At 40.1% G+C, this 17,464-nt stretch overlaps 1 protein-coding gene across 1 annotated transcript in view; it reads right to left on the bottom strand.

Annotated features, from left to right (window-relative positions):
• STARD9 (StAR related lipid transfer domain containing 9) overlaps window positions 1-17,464 on the bottom strand; it is a 91,575-nt gene that overhangs the window by 6,602 nt on the left and 67,509 nt on the right. The window contains exons 23-26 of the mRNA XM_056492298.1: window positions 14,772-15,252; window positions 2,728-13,914; window positions 1,762-1,959; window positions 423-606 (exon numbers count right to left, since the gene is read on the bottom strand). Coding sequence (XP_056348273.1) covers window positions 423-606; window positions 1,762-1,959; window positions 2,728-13,914; window positions 14,772-15,252 — 12,050 coding nt within the window. The remainder of the gene's footprint in view (window positions 1-422; window positions 607-1,761; window positions 1,960-2,727; window positions 13,915-14,771; window positions 15,253-17,464) is intronic.

Genomic DNA, 17,464 nt, shown 5'->3' with positions numbered 1-17,464 from the left:
CCCAGTTTCTTTCAAGAAGTGTTGATACAAACCTGCCATACAGAAAGCATTAAATAAGCAGGTTTGTTTGAAAGCCTAAGATCATATAAACCATCGAGTGAATGACCCTGTAAAACTTGGCAGGCTGGGAAAATGCAGCTTTTGCTGTTTTCTACACATATAAGAGTTCAGACTGTCAAACTAATGCTAAGATGCTTTTAAGAGGAAGAAGTTTTATAAAAAGATGTCTTTTCAGTCCCATTTGTTGCCCTTTGTCTACTTCTCAAGCCCATGACTTAACTTGCTGATCAAATACAGTTGTTAAAGACTGAAGATTTTACTTTACCAATGCAACTACTCAATGCTAGAAGACCAAATAAAAATTACATACTAAGAAAATCGTGAGAATTCAAGATTACATGTACTTTCAATATAATGCTCACCTTCTGTAACTGAGAAAATATTTGTTCCCGTATCCTCCTTTTTTCTTGCTCTGCTCTCTCCCTAAGTTTGTCCCTAGCTCTTGCAATTTCAGTTTTGGTTTCCTCTCGTGCCCTCTGATAGTCTCGGAGCAACAGTTCAATGTCTGAAGGGTGCTGAACACTTCTTCTTTTTGGTTCTTGAACTCTGTAAGAATGAAGTAAGGGGAAACACACATAATTACTCGAAATACCATGAGAAAATCCTATTTCAATTTAGAACAGGAAAACCTGCCAGAAAAACAATTAAAACTCACCACATCCGCCTCCATAAAGCTTCTCTTTGCTCACTAAAGGCTAAGTAGATATAAGCCTTGGAAAATTACTCAGATTGCAAGTTCAGTTTACTACTGAGATTACTACAGTGGTTTCTAAATCAGGTCTCCATGTGATATAAGGTTATGGCTTTGGCATATCACATACAAGATTATTGTGTTGGGAAAATAACTGTCTCCTCACCACAAAGGAAGCAATAGTCATTTGGGGAATATGCTGGGGAATGAGAAACTGAAATTCTAAATAGTGAAGTGCAGCAGAGCTTTTCTGGTATTTAAAATGAAACTGAACTCTCTGGCTTTTAAGGTAGTGAAGGAGTGTCCTGGTTTCTGCCAGGACAGGGTTAATTTTGCTGGGAGGGGGCATGGCCAGGACACAGAGGTTATTTTGAACCACCTCACATCATTGCTGTGGGGGGGAAAGGGACTTTTCTGGGGAGAAGGGGTTCCTTCCAGCTGAGAGTGGCAGAGGGAGCCATCCCATATTGTCTATTGTCAGGGGGCTTTCAGTTTGCATTGTTTCTTTTCTTACACCTTTTGTTATTAATTCTGTTGCTGTTACTGTTCTTTTTCTTATCTTACTGCTATTTCCAGCAAATTGTTCTTATCTCAACCCATAATCTTTACCCTTTGTACCTCCAGTTGGAGGGGAAGGGGAAGCAGCACTGATTTTAGCAGGAGCACTAAGTTAGAGAATACCATTCCTAAATTACAACAAGGAGTAAGAAGACAGATTGGTCTTTAATCAGTCCAGACTGAATACTTGGCTATCCCCATCCATCATACACATAAACTAAATTAGGCACTTGTTATGGACTGAAATAAAACTAGACCCAAGGTTTAAATTAATATTTTCTAAAATCAGGCATGTGTTTTTCCTGAAAGCATTTTCTATCCCAAAGGTTAATGCACCCACACTGAGAATTCTGCCCCTGAAGTCTCGGATGTCAGTAAGAACCATTACAGTGCACCCATTGTGAGCATTGTAAATGAACACCAGGCCTGAAGAGAGGTTTCTAACGCCCTACCTGGTGTTTTCCACCACATCTCTTCTCAGCTTTTGCAGATATTCCCGGCGTCTGCTGGGGAGATCCAGATCTCTCTGACTTGCATCCAGAGTCTGGGACAGACTCAAATGTTTTTGGGGACTCAGGCTTCGGCTTCTTTGGTATCTCTGTAGCCTTTTTGCTCTTTCCTTCCTCAGAGTTTCAATAGTTCTCATGTGTCTGTCAGAAAAACGTGATTAGAGAGATAAAATGCACCCTGCAAAGTTACATTTTCTGAGTTTTTAAAGCACTTAAATATTAGATAGATTTGTAATGTAAAATTTTTATAGGAATCTAATACCATCTAATAACTCTTTGTCTACGTGCTGGGAGATGATGTAGAAATTCTAAAATGCTTTTCTGACAGCAGGAAGTGTACAAGAGGGTTGGGATTACTGCTAGTAATGGCTGAGAGGCAAATTGAGGATGGAGACTAATGTAGCTGCTTCACAATTTTTTGTTGCAACAGTTTCCCAAACTGAGTTCTACAATCACAAGAATCAATTATCTTGATTTCTTAAACTTTTTTTGGGTGTATTTATGGGAGGTTAAAAATTATTTTTGTTTATTCATACAGCAACATTTATTCACAGAAGCATGAATGGGGTATTTCCATAAATAGGATGCATCAATTATTTTTATATTGCAATAAATCAATTAAATATATTCCTTCATCACTAGGTACACGTGATAACTCTTGTGGCTGCTAGGAATTGTAAGAGTGGGGCGATACTAGATTTGAATTACACCAAATAATTTTTCCCTGTTGGAGTAACACCAAAATTTTGTCCAAAACGCATTGCTTAACAGTTTTTAAAATAAACCTGATAATGTATCTCTTCACATATGCTTCATTCAGTGGTGCTAAGTGATTAAGAGCTCATTACTAAATGTTATGCATGAAGTATATCAAAAATACTTGAAACAACAGTGCATTAAGTAATTTACCTTTCATAAAGTTGCTGCTTCACTGGAATTGCCCCTGGCTCATCTGCAGCTCCTCTCTGGAGGACTCTCAGCAGGGCGTCTGTCTCACCAATGCCGTAATTGAGCTTTGCTTCGGTCAGTTCCACTGTGAGGGGATGCTGGTGCAGGTCCAGGTGAATGCTGGACATGATCTGGGCACGCTCTCTCTGAAGCCTCTTGATCTCTCTGCTCCTGCTCTCACAGGACTGGTAATTCCCTTCCATTTCTGTTGATCTTGAGCTTCGAGGCTTCTTTTCTGCCTGACTTCTTAAATCGGTCACGCTGCCGCTCAAGCCCAGTAACAGGGGAGGGGGGCTGCTCCTGACACCGCACCAGTTGCTGAATTTGTTGTGTATGGGTAAGTCCCTGAGACTGTAGCTGCGAGGCCTGGGTGGCTTTGCAGGAGCCGTGTTCCTGCTGAGAGGAATCTCAGTGTCACATTCGCTTCCAGTGACGGAATCTGTGCTGTCCTCTCGGAAGGATGTCTGCACATCGCTCGCATCAGACAGTGGGGGAGGACAGCTGTTCTCATTCTTCCAGAAAAAATCATGAAATTGGAGAGAAGATGCTTCTACCAGAGGTTCTGAGGATGTGCCAGCATTTGTCTTACTTGAACAAGTAGCACCAATTTTTTTATTAAAAAGTAAGTCAGCATTTGGAGAAGGGTAGTTACGAACCAAAGCAGTATCAGAATTCCCGGTGTACTTTTCGTGCCTGGTTCCACCTGAAGAACCTCTTCCACCCCTGGTAACATACATACAGTGAAGAGAATGTGCCACTGAGCCCTGGTCTCTGACATCCCCTGTCACAACTGCACTGTGGCCTGACACCTCCAGCATGCTGCTGGAGTGATACAGCCGTTCTGCACAGATGGTGGTGTGCGTGTCAACCCTGAGGCTGTGCTGCTCTCCCAAGCCTTTTGAACCATCCTGTCCTAAAAGTTCTTTGGCTGCTTTCTTATCTGAGAAAGTTCCAGGTTTCTTTCTGATGCTCTTGTGTTCTCTAGAGGTGCTTGATTCACTGTCTGTTTCTGTCTGTGAAAAACTGTCCACATGATGTTGCATGCCGAACTCTGGACCTGCTCTCAGCTTTCTCTGGGTGTGAAGGGGACTTGAAGCAACACTGGAGTATCCAAGAGGTTCCTTACTAGGGCAGACAGACTTGCTAAAAGCAGTCTGGCTGCTGGGACTAGCACTAAGAGTAAGAATAGGGGAAGAGGCCCTGTCGACTAGCAGGGTATTTTTGTACCAAAATTTTCTTTCAGCTGGAGTCTCTGTTTCGTTGACACATCTTTTATCCTGGGTGTAAGACGTTGGAGACTGAGAGGTGCTATTAGTGGGGCTGCTAACTACAGTGCATGAAGAACCATCTTGCCCTGAACTTGGCAAAGATGATGTGAGAGGTGAAGCTCTGGTACCAGCAAAAGCAATGTTCTGCTGTGCATTTAGTGATGTTTTTTGAGAAAGTAAGGTAGGGGTGGAAGTTTTGAGTAAACAAGGCAGATGCATAAAGGAGTCTTCCAAAATGCTGTCAAGACTGTCATGGAAGTCAGAATTGCCCAGGTTTTTCATCCCTGTTTGTTCTTGTGTTCTTTCTTCAAGAGAGGATGTTTCCTCTTTCCTTTTGGGAATCTCTCCTACTGTATCTGCACCAATTCCTTTCCAATCAACATTTACTGTATGAGCTGTCCTCAATTCCTTTTCCATTTTTGCCTCCACTTGTTTTTCTTCATGTTTGCTTTGAGGTTTTTCCAAAATCTCAGTCTGAGTGCCTACATCTGCTGTAGTTTGAGTACAGCTATCTGACCTAATAACCTTTACAGCACCTTCAGTTCCTTTTTGGTTGAATTTGGCATTCTGCTCATTATCTATAATACTCTGTTGGGAAAGGTTTCCCAGCAGCTCAGAAGTGTTCTGAAGAAGCTGTGACAGATGCATGGACAGGTTCTGCATGCTAGTCCAAGAAGGTTGATGAAATAGATCTCTGTTTGTTTCCTCCTTTTTTGCAGAAACATCTGTGTAGCTTCTCTGATGTCTTCTCTGCCTTTTATACCTTCCTGTAGTTGCTGTTTGTGTTCCTTGCTCGCATGTAATCCCTGGTGGTTTTTTGGAAGGTTTTTCAGACTCTGAAGGATATAATAGTACAATTTCATCGACCTGCATTGAAGAGTTACCAGGTTGTGCAGAAGGATTCTCAAGTTCAGCAGTGTTGTTTTCTGAGTTAGTTTCCAATGTTTCACAGGATATGTTGCTGTACTGCTTGGTACTGTCACTCGAGCATGCTGATTGAAAGTCTTGCCTGACACTGTCCCATTCTTGAAGACCTTCAATGCTGCTCAAAGTGCTTGACAAAACCTTTGCTGTAGCATATGAACTTAGATGAGAACGAAAAGGAGAATTTTGAGAGTTCAATCCATTGTCTACACTGGAACACCTCATAACTTTACGATTTTCCACATTCAAAGGAATTTGATTGCAAGAGACATCACTTGCACTTCCAAAAACATATTGTTTCCAGCCAATCTTGCAGGCCCCATCTTGTTGCCATGGGTGAATGTATGGGTTGATATCACTTGATCTAAAATGCATCACATCTTTATTATCTTGCAAAAATAAATCAGATTCTGTCTGGTATCCAGCTTCTTCTCCTTTCCCTTCACTACACTGAGCTACAGAACTGCTCTTTGAATGGACATTTGCTTCTGCACACACGGAACTGCGAGCTGTGGACAGTGAGGGTGATGGAGATTGACTAGTACAGTCCTTCAAAGACTGGATACTTTGGCTTCTTGCTGCAAAATTTTGTAAGTTTTTGGGATCACAGCTTGCAAGCTTCTTAGTTTGTGCTATTTTTTGCTGAAATCTGGGTTTAGATTTAACTTGTAGAAAGTTCTTTGATTCCTGCTTTGAAAATCTTTCAATTCCATAAAAATCATCTTCAGTTGGTGATGGAGGCTCTACACTCATATTCAAATCTTGCAGTGATTTAGATGCAGAATATAACACAGGATCTGCCTTAGATGAAGCTTCCAAAGTATATTCTGTATCAGAGAAAACAGCAATAGCTGGAGCTGATACTCTGTGACTTTGTAAATAAGGTCTTTCACTTTGTTTACAGCCCTTTGTACTCCGTGTGGTAGAATATGATCTTTTGCTCCTGAATTGCATAAATTTGGATTCTTGAGGAGTTAAATCATGGTTTTTTGGCAAAAACTTTATGGAGGTTGTTTCATTACTTTTTACAGAAAAATTGAGTCCTCCAGATTTCAGCGTATTATTTCTCATTATAGTGTCTCCCATTGCTGAGCAAGTGTCTGCCCCAGCATCAGCAGCAGGGCTGTCGATGTTTGGACATAAATTATTTTTGCAAAGTAAAATTTCTTTTCTACCATCTGTATTTGTTCTATCTGGCACCTGTTCTATCTGTTCACCTGCAGGCACATACTGACAATTATCTTGCAGATCTGCAGGGTTTCTTTCAAAACCCATGACAGTGTGATAAGGTTGCCTGGGATCAGGGCTGCTGTAAGTGGGATATGCAGGACTAAATGAATTGCAGGTGTATTCAGGATCCACTTGAACATATCTTGAATATAGGTTTTCCAAAATTGTAACTTCTGAGCCTGTTAATTCATTTGGAGAATTTGAGGATACAATAGTTTCCTTTTCAGCAGGTTCTCTACTTAATATTTTTCTCTGCTCTGTCTTTACTGTAAAATGTTCAGACTCACTATTCGAATGCATTTCTTCTTTACTTTCATTAAGTATATTTTTCATTTGTCCCTCTTTAATAGGAATTGCCCTTCTAGTATCCCAAAAAGGTAATGATGGTAGAAAAAGAGAATCATCATTTGGTATTTTCTGTATGTGTTTGTTGCAAGCTTCTTGTGGTGGAACTTTATCCCAATGATGCTGATCAATTTTTGTATCACTGTAAGGTTTTTTACTGTTACTTCCATATGCAGCTCCCTCATCTAAAGTAGAATTTTCATATGAAGTACAATCTATGTCTGACATTGGAAAATGCCTGTTCTCTTTTGCAAGAGAAAGTAAAATACTTCCTGAAGCACATACTGGCTCATCAAATACCACAGCTTTATCAGACTGAGTGTCTTGCATTTGCAAAACAGCAAATGGAGACTGTTTCAATATATTTGAATGTGAAGTATCACATGTGCTAATTTCACCATGGCCTATATCTGCAGTTAAAGTAAATTCTGAAAATGCTGTTAAGGCTGGGTAGTTGACTCTTGCAAATGATTGGGGAAAATTTCCTTCTTTTACAGAGCACACATCTGCAGAATTGCAGGACGCTTTCTCAGTCAAACAACTGTCCTGAAGTGAGTCCTCAAGCTGACTAAATACTGGAGATTTTGAGTCCCCAAGTAAAGATGTGTTAAAAGCACTGAAGCTCTTGGAGCTTTGAAATGTTGTCCCAGGTGGAGTGTCTTCTGCAGAGTGTGATGGAAGAGCCTTTGATTCATCCTGGCCAGTCTGTCCTTGGCTCTGGAAAGTGAGCAGACCCAATTCTGCTACACTATTGGTGTTACTGCAGTTTTCTGAGAACTCATCAATTTTATCTTCTTTTATGTCACCACAGTTCTGGAAATAACCTTGAACAATTTTCTCCTTTAGCTCTGTTCCTACAACTTTTTCAGGGAGTTTATTACTCTGACCATATGTGGCCTCTGCAACTGCAGAATTAGTTTCCTTTCCATCTCCTTTTTGAGAAACACCAGGAAAAGTTGCAGATACATTCAAATCAGTTGCTTCACTTTCAAAGTATTTCGTTTCTTCAGAGAGAACAATATCATTTTTACCTTTGTCTCCATTGCTGACAATTAAACTACCTGCAGATGATGCTGGACAATTCAGAAGACCAGAAGAGCATTCAGAAGTGCCCAAGTTCCTATTATAATTTAGAATGTCTTTACTATAATGTGGATTTTCCTTTGGAGACTTGTCCAAGCCTTCTGAAAGGGCTGAATCTTTCTCAGAAAGAGTGTTGCCTGATTGGTTTACACAGCACTCTTCAGAAGCCTCCTGTTCCTGGTTTTCTGTGGGCTCACGCTGATACCCAGCTACACCAGGAAACTCTGTGTTTTCACATTTACTCTTTGCTGTAGGATAGCTTGCACTTAAAAATGTCTTCTCATCATGCAGTGATGAGCCCCCCAAGGGAGGAACTTTCTGAGTTGTATTAATATTCTGAAATATTTTTTGGGTAGAGCTTTCTAGTAAAGAGTGGGTTTTTCTCACCCCTATGTCTTCCATCACTTCTTTCTCTGAGGAAGACAGCAGGTTTAAAGTATCCAACACTAGTGAATCAGGCACAATGGTACCTTTTACCTCTTGGGCTGTATCTTCTATGGAATTAATACAGTCTTTTAATAATTTATTAACCATTAAATCCATACTGTGTTCTTCATAAGCATTATTAATATCTTGTATTATATCTTCAGAAGAATCTAATTTTTCCAAGGAAAATGAGCTTCCTTTGGCCCTTTGCTGAAGTACAAGAGTTCCAGACTCAAGACCACCTGCACTGTAGGGAGTGAAAGAGCTGTTCTCATTGACAGGTTGCACAGATATGGCATAATCAGGTCCATTTTTGAATACAGAGGATTCCTCCTCCTGCCTCTGCTGCATGGTCCTGGTTTGCAGAAGAGCTACACTCTTACTTTGTGTTTTACCTGGAAGATGTTCATCTTCTCCTGTTTTGTTGGCAGTAACTGATGTGCCAACACCAATCTCACTCTCCATTAATGTTTTGTAGTAAGGCAGATCAGCTCCAGTTCCAAGATTGCTGTTAGATAGTTTTGTACATCCTTTCAGTGCAGTGGGAACATCCTGAACAAGATGGGAATCACCACTTCCTCTAGGATATAAAGGCAAATTAGCAGACTGGCATGGGGAGTCTTGAAGTTCTTGGTTTTTTTCTGTACAGTTCTGTGATGCTGGCCGATTTTGTTGCTTGCTAATGTCTTCATTATTTCCAGAAAAGCTGGTAGATATCCATTGGCTTTCTCTTAATATTTCATTTAATCTGCCGTCACCATGGGTCGTTTGGTAGCTGCCTTTGTTTTCAGGGAAGAGTTCATCCAGGTTTTGTAAAAAGATTAATTCTACCTCCTCCATGTTTTCTACAAATATCTGCTTTTGTTTATCTGCTTTGGCCATTTCTACCAGCTTCATCAATTGCACTTTCTCTTCCTTAGCTCTGGAGCCTACTTGATCCAATTCACAAATATCAGAACTTTTTCTATTTATAGCCACATTCAAGTTTTCTGAAGTGCCATGCTCAGGAGATTGCACAGAGCAACTCATATACCTGTGTCTGTCGACACTTGTAAATTTATGTTCAGTTCTGTGTTGGTCAATTCCAGCACTATCATCAACTGAATATTCACATGCATCAACATTTCCTATCTCTGTAGCAGAGTCCACTGAATTACCATCCTCACTCATTTCAGAGGGGTCATGGCATTTTGAGTTATTTTCTAACAGTATATTTGGTTCTACTTCAGAAGACATCAAGTACCTTTCAGGGATCTTAAACTGATCTAAAATTTCTTCTTCGTCCCCTCTGTCACCATACATCTGATGCAGAGCTGGAGACTCTTCATTAAAATAAACATTTTCCTCTGTGCATATGTCTTCTTGCCTCATAATAACCAGCTCCTCAGTGTTTGCCATGGTAATTTGTTCTTCACTCCCATTCACTTCACATTCATTAACCTTGTCTTCCTGGGGCGAACAATTTGGTAGACAATGCTCAATTAAATTGTTAGAATTTATTTGTCCCTCATTTTCAAGTTTTGCTGAGATATTTCCTTGCCTCCTTGGGATTAGTACTGTTTCAGCTACATTCTTTGTTTTTCTGTTCATCTGTGAAAGCCTTCTGCAAGTATCAAGAAATCCCAAAGTATTCTGAATAATATCTGTTGTGTGGGAACTCACAGGTGAAGAAGTGGTTTTGGGAACAACAGAGAGCTCTGTTGAATAAAAACCTGTTTCTATTTTCTCACTTTTTTCTTTTTGGCCAAAGCTGCTTGTTTCAAGTTGGCAGCCAGAATGCACAAGAGCTTTTGATTCCTGAGTATGTTCTGCCCCTGTGCTGGCTTCCTGCAGTTCATCTTTGTCCACCTCTTCATGTGTCAGGCACAGATTTGTATTAAACTCACAGAGAACTTCACAAGCTGCAATATTAGTAGGTTTCTTTGGATTCTGAGTTAGACTGATGTCTTTCAAATCCTTTCCACTCCTGTCTTCAGTTACACTTTGGACTTGGGCTGCTGGTCTGTCAGGTAAACTTTCAGTGTGTCTGGATTTAATGCACTTTTCCAATGCACTTTTTTCTAAGTTGCTTGGATTATTGATTTGTTTTATTATTTCTTCATCCCTGGCTGTCCCTGTATTCTGATAAGGAGCCATGGCTTCTTCTGTATCCATTTCTTTGTTTCTGAAAAATTTGGATTCTTTATTTTTGTATGAACTATCCTCTTGAGAAATGGCAGCTGATGCATTTGTGTTGCATTCAAATACCCTTCCCAACTCTGTATTTTTATCATGTTCAACATGAAAGATGTCCTCTGGGCAATCACTTTCAAAAAATGCTTCTTTCTCTTTTCTAGATTCAATTAAAGATTTGTTCTGTGTTTCTGATTCCAAGAGAATAGAGGCATTAAATTCTGCAGAAATATCAGTTGTCTTATGTGTAGTGTTTTTCTGCCCTGTTGATTTTGAAGAGCATGTTGGGCAAAGGCAGCCAGAATGTGCATCAGAACAACTTTCTGTGACACTGACTTCCACAGTAAGATTAGATGTAGCATCACAATCTCCTTTCACTATTGTGACATGCTCCAATAGTTTATCATAATTTTCAGTCTCAGATGCACTTTGAAAAAGATTAGCTTTTGTTGAAACTTTGTAAAATAGGCTTGAATTAGATTCTGGGAGAAAATCATTTGTATTCTCACAAATAGCAGCAGGAAAGGACTTGGTGTTTTTCCCATTTACATTCAACAGGAAATAACTGGCTTCATTTACCACTGGGGTTTTGTGTTTGGATGAAAATTCTTTCTGAACAGCAGCCTGAGAATTCAATACATTGTGTTCTTTGCTTTTGCTACTTACTTCTCTTATGTTATCAGTGCATAATGTATAATTTTCTGAAATTTGCTGGGATAAGCAACTTGTCTGATTGTCTGCTAGAGCACAGTCAGGGGAATAATCCTTTGAATCAGGTTTGCATTTGAATTCATAATGATTTAGTGCAGACAAGCCTTCATCCTTTGATACATATTCTTCATGATCACTGAACGAAGGCACCTCTGGCACAGTGTCTGCCAAGCTATCTGTGCTTATTTCCATACAGATTCTGTCTTTTTGAGGCATCTCTATTGGTGTTGCAGACTGGTCATAGCTTGCACTGACAGCAACAACTAAAGGGTGACATTGATATGTTGTGTTCTGTGAGGAAAAGTCTGTCTCTGCTGTTACTTCTGCAGGTGTTTGCTCATGATCTGTTTCTTGCATTGTTTCCAGATTACTCTCCCCAGACCTGGGGGGTTCTTCTGTATCAGCTGATTCTGCTCCTTGTCCACCCATAGTCTGAAGCTTGTAACTGCTCACTAGAGAGCAGTTCTTGTTTAAGTCACTGAGAAAGAAACCTTCATCACAACACGTTGGTATTTTTTGTACTGGAAAAAGCTGCCCGCAGTTTCCAAATTGGATGTGTTTTACTGCAGGTGTCTGTGTTGAGGCCATAGTATGAGCAAGTCCCATAGAACACTCAGCAGCAGGTGCACTGACAGATGCACTTCCACTGCCTGAATCTGTCCCACTTGATTTTGTCATCAAGTTATTGTAGTCATTGTCAAGCTCATCTTTTGAAAAACTTCGGACTAAGTCATCTTCTAAATCTTCATGTGCACAGCCATTCCCCTGCTCCACAATTTGCACGGGCAACACAGAGATAAAAGGTGGTTTTTTCAGAGTGTGATCTTTTGGCAACTCTGGATGAGTTGTGGGGAGAGAGCTCTCCTCTTTCTTAGATACCAGTGACAGGCAGTCTGCAGTGGAGGTGCTTTCCAAACACCTGAATGTTCCTGCACATTCAGTAGCAGACCTGTAAGTAGACAATTCACCCAGTCGTTCTTGTTCAGGATGCTGTGACCTTGAGTGTTCATAATAATCATGGTCTGCTGAAGAAGGAACAAAAGAGGAACTTGGTCCTACTGAGCTAACAAATGAGGACATTATATTTTGAGATTCCAAGGAAGAATTTTCATTAGAGTTTGTCCATCCATTAAAAATCTTATTTAATGATGCACTCTCAGAAGTCCCACTTGCAGTTGTTGTTTCAGGTAAAGGTACTTCCAATGTGTCAGAGGAGAAAACTGAGTTTATTTGGTTTACAAGATGAGGACTGTGAGTAATGCTGTGGATCTGCTTAGAGCCAGAAACAAAAGAAACCTCAGCAGCTGACTGCTTTAGATCATCTTTCTTTAGCCAAAGTTCTGGTTTGCTCAAAGAGCACAGATGAGCATCTTGAAATTCCAAGTTTTCATGGGAAGAAGATGCTGTTATTCTAGGGTTGCTGGTGTCAACCTTTGAGTCACAGGAAGACCAGGCATCATCAGTAAGCAAGGGATTTCCACTTGCATAATAGAGTCTTCTGTCAAGAGACCTTTCTTGTTCTTCAAAGGAGACTTTTGCCCCTTTCAGCAGCTGCTTGCAAGAATTACTGGAAGCAGTCTGTGGCTTGGTGTTCAAATAAAAGGAATTGCTCAGCTTCACATCACAATTGGTCCCTTCTGTATCTCTGTAGCAGGTCTTGGATTCATGGTCTTCCTCAATCTGTGTAGCTGGCAATTTAGGAGTTTGTAACTTCCAGAAAATCTCTGCTGGTACTTCATCAGATGAGTCAGATTTGGATTCTTCTACCAGATCTTCTGCTGGCATCTCTTCTCCATCAGCTAAGCTGTCCAGAGAAAAGCTTCTTTCAGCCTTTCCCAGTCTCCTGTGGGATGCATATGATGTCACCAAAGATGAAATATGGTTCTCAGTTCTGCTTTTGAAAAGCTTAACTGGCTCATGATGGGCCTTTAACTTGTGAAATTGGCTTGTATTTTGCTTTTTGGCTTTATTTTCCTTTTCTATCAGAGAATCTTGAGACATTTGACTGTCATCACTCTCAGAATCTTCTGGGTTAGCAAGACATTTATTTCTGTCAAAATCTTCCAGTTTCAGTTTTTCTGGTAAAGCTTTTGCATAAGCACAAGAGAGTGAATCTACAGAATAGGAACTGTCAGTATCAGAAATCTCATTTTCATCATCCTCTTGCCAGTTCCCCAGCACATCTGTGGCTGTCTTACACACTCCAGCACTTAGTATCTCAGCACTGTGCCACTTTTTTTCAACATAAGAGAGTGGTGTCTGTGAGCTCATCTTAGTGAGATTTCCTACTGATGTTGCTGCCATCAGAAATTCTTTCTGTTCCACCGATGATTTCTCATGACTTGGCAAGACTGAGTTTTCCTCTCTCTTCCAGTTCTTGACTGTTTGGTTTAGATGCAGTGATGGTGGGTTTCCATACACTGTTTTCTTAATTTGTTTAGGAAAGTTTTCTGGAGAAGACCCGTGGCCTTTTCCATTGATATCCATTCTAATCTTTTTATTGGATACCTGAGCTCTATTTTGTGCTACATTGCTACTGGCAGGCTGACTTAAATCTCCTAGCACCTTTGATTTTGTCATTCTTCTCCCTGTAATAAAGGTTTTAGGCTCATCTTTCTCTTTAAAGAGATCAGGAGAGGAACTTTTAGAGGTTTGGTTTTGAAATCCAGCTTGCCCTGGGCTGTCATGCAACTTTTCAATTTTTTTATAATTTTTATTGATATAAGCCATAATAGCTGAATCATTAGAGTCTTTCTCTGCTCCTTTTTTATTTTCAATTGAAGATGTTTTTTGTTTTTCAGTTAGCTGCCTCTGGATTGAAAAGGAGATCCCCTTTTCATCATTAAGGTCATCACTCCCAGAAATGTCTTTACCACTTCTGTAAAGGTATTCTACAGGTGACAACCTCCCTGTTGTACCACCTTTACAGTGTTGGTCAGTATTTGGTGAGGTAGATAACTTCGAGACAGACTCCCTCTTTGAAAAACAGCTGTGGAAATAAAGAAGAAATAAAGTCTAATCCTTGCTTGAATAATGTAGTTAACATTTCCACCACAGTAACATATTGCAAATAAAAATAGCAATTCATGAAGCAACATTCCCAAAATCCAATTCTAGCAGGGAATAAAAAAAAAATAACTCTGTGACTAATTATAAAATCCCCTTGCTATCTGGAAAGATGCTCTGCACACAAAGAAATAGCTCAATTATATGAGGTATAGCTTCATATTGAATCTCTGTAGGTTCAAGTAGCTGTAAATGTTAATTAAAAATAAAAGAAAGTTCTAAGTCACAGAAATTCACTTAGCAGAATTTAGCTATTTTCTGCTGTGAAAATAGCTAAGGACTATGCTGTGATAGACACTGTAACATCCAAACATTTTAGCCTTGCATAGAGATATTTATTTAGCTTGAGAAAGGCTGATCAGTAGAAAAATCCTATCCATAATCACTCCAAAGATACCTGTATTCTGAAGAGTTTGATGGTAATCAAGATGAAATTGTTCAGAAATTAGTATTTACCAACACTCTGAACAAGGCAGCAAGAAAAGTTAAAAAAAAAATCTTCTCAAAGAGGTAAAAAGTGCAGAAAGACTTGAGAGAGAAATGTAAAAAAGTGAGAAAGACCATTTCAAACAGATAAGTAGGGAATGTACTGTACAGACCCAAAGGAAAAGGACAAACAGGTCCAGCTTGATATGCAATATAGTGGATTCACTGGTATTGCAGATTTGGGGATTTTTTCCAATACATTGAAAGGCATTCAGGATGATAGGTGGCCAGTGAAAACACCTTGAATTTACATTACTTGTGAAAGTGCAGAGGATGTGGCAGATGTTAACTTACCTGGGTACCTGGGGCAGGTATGAGTCACAGAACAAATGCCTGTGCTGCGAGGAGCTGGAACCCAACCATTTCTGTCTCTTCTGCAAGTGGTGATCCAAAGAGGACCATGAAGCAATATTGTCACTTAGGGCTTGGGGGTGTTTCACACACTCCTCACTGAGCCAGCAGCTGGCTTCCAGCTGCTCTAGGTTTTGCTTGGCTTCCAACAGCTTCTGCTTCTTGACTATCCTTTCCAGCCGGAACTTGACCTTCTTCCGTCTTATGCTTCTTTCAGCCTTTTTCAAGGAGTACCTCTGCAAGAGCTCCAGCTGCACCAGTCTCTTCTTGTTCTGCTGTAGCAGGGAAAGGCAGGTTTCCAGCCCAGGGATGCTCTGCACCTCAGCCTCTGCACACAGTGTGGACTCTGTTTGCACTGCAAACTCCCTCTGCTGCTGCTGAAGAGCAGCCAGACGTTTGTTCTCATTTATAAGCCACTGCTGGTCTGTAAACAAAACAATGGTTAAAAGAAAGTAAAAATCATAGGGAAAATATTATTTGTTACTATCTTGTTTCTTAATTTAATCTGCCTTTAGAGGTCATTTGAGAACAGAATCTTTATGCATGTAGAGTAGAGACTTGACAAACTATTTCAAGAAAAATCTACTGTTGCTCTACTTCATTGATAACTAAAAGCCTCTTCACTGGGTTAGGGACTCAGGGAGCAACTGCAGAATATAAACAGGGGCTTGGCCAATACAGCTAAAAAGACTGGTGGTTAAGACCTTTTCTGTAAGAAAAATGTAGGACAATGTCAAGTTTCTCAAAGATGACTCTCTAATATCACCTCAATTTTGTTAAAATACAGTGGAAGCATGAAAAGACATGAATTCAACTCTGTGCACTTTTCAGACACAGGGTATATATTCACAGTAGAGAAGTATGACTTCATTAGAGTTTTTTGCTGTGAAATCTGCTACTATTTCTGCTTTAATTATTCTGAAGTTATATTGTAAATTTTGTATGGGAAAGAACATATGTGCACTGGTAGCAGTGTTAACAAGGGAACTAGAGGATGAAGTTGCACAAATGTTTGTAAACCAACATTTCTTTGCCCCTTTTGCTCCTATGCTTTCCTCTTTAACTTGGCTAAGTGAAAACAAACCCACCTGTATTTTTTCTCACTTACCTCAGCATGCTGGAAATGGCAAAGGAAGGAGCCCAGAGCCATACTAATGGATTTTTTTTAGCACAGGAAATGGCAATTTTTGTGCTCACTGTTGGTGGCAAGTTCAGCAAGCCCAGAGGCTGGACCTCCCTCTGCCCCACTGTGGATGGGCCTCATTTGCAGGGCAGCTGACAGGCACAGTCCAGAGGATGGGAATGCAGCCTTCCAAGTGAGTTACAGACAAGGCCACAAGGATGTCATCTATGGGTACCTGCCAGAGAGCTCTGACAGCCTTTCTGCATGCATCAGATGAAGACTTTCCAAGCAAAACAATCCCTGTGTGGCACCTGGCTGTGGTAGAGCAACAGCCACAAATTTGCTTTCTCTGGCAACTGTGGCTGCCCCAATGAGCCCTTACCAAAACAGCCTCATGGAAATCCACTATCTCAGCATGTAATCATAAAATTACAGAATCTTTAAATGGCTTGGGTTGGAAGGGACCTTAAAGGTAACTAGTTAAATGTGCATGAAATAAAACAAATACCGTCATGGCAAACATGCAGCAAAGCCAACACAACCCTTAGCTATTATGAAAAACAATTCAAAAAACATAAGCTCTCACCACCAGTCAATGTGTATTTTTCACAGAATTACCACTCTACTCCACAAAAGGAATTAGATTCTCTTCTGTTAATGACCCCTACACTTCACAGATGTAAAATACCTTCATATACCAAGTGATTAACCTAATTTGATAACAAAATATGCTGCCTCTGCTTACACACTTAGTCTTCTCTAAATATTCAGAACCTGACCTTTGCAGTCAGTGAGGATGCAGTATAGAACAGAACCATGCAGATTTGTTTCAGACCCTGGGTGCAATGACTACTTTTATTCCATGCAAGGAATGGATGTGCTTAGAGGTTTTTCAGAGCACACCAGCTTCAATCTGAACTATGATGAACTGTAACAAAAGAAAGGATTATTGAGATCACCATGACCAGGTTGTATCTGATGGCTTGAGCATGTTCTCTTAATGAAGCAGATTTTTTTGCTGCTATAAAAATATACATATTCAGCTCTCAAAGCAAACAAAAAACCCCCATCCATTGCTGAACAAACAATGTAAAAATCTCAGGCCAGTTCCTTTGCAAGTGGAGCATTTCTCAAAGAACCAAAGTTTCCCAAAGCACTGCTGTCTCACTAGCAGCATTTTTTTTTTTTTTTGGCTGAGCTTACTTTCAATGTGCAGTCCTTTACTAAATGAGCAATGTTTCATTGCTTTTTCAGGGATATAATAATTAATTCAGAAATTAAGAGCTATTTAAATTTGATGTGATGAATGAGGGCTACCTGCAGCTCTGCACAGCTGAGCTGCAAGAGAGGAATTTGGGGCTCTGGAAGTTTCCCTAATGCAAGAAATCAGTAGTGCAGAGAGACATGGTAGGTATCACTTGCTTGATGAATACTGATCTTGTTAAACACACTTCATTAGTGATCCCCACCACAGTGAGTCTCCTGTCCTGCTTATGTTGGCAGCTCTGCATAG

The sequence above is a fragment of the Oenanthe melanoleuca genome, chromosome 5 (genome assembly GCF_029582105.1).
Source record: "Oenanthe melanoleuca isolate GR-GAL-2019-014 chromosome 5, OMel1.0, whole genome shotgun sequence".
Lineage (NCBI taxonomy): Eukaryota > Metazoa > Chordata > Aves > Passeriformes > Muscicapidae > Oenanthe > Oenanthe melanoleuca.
This window is presented reverse-complemented; position numbering and strand designations above follow the sequence as displayed.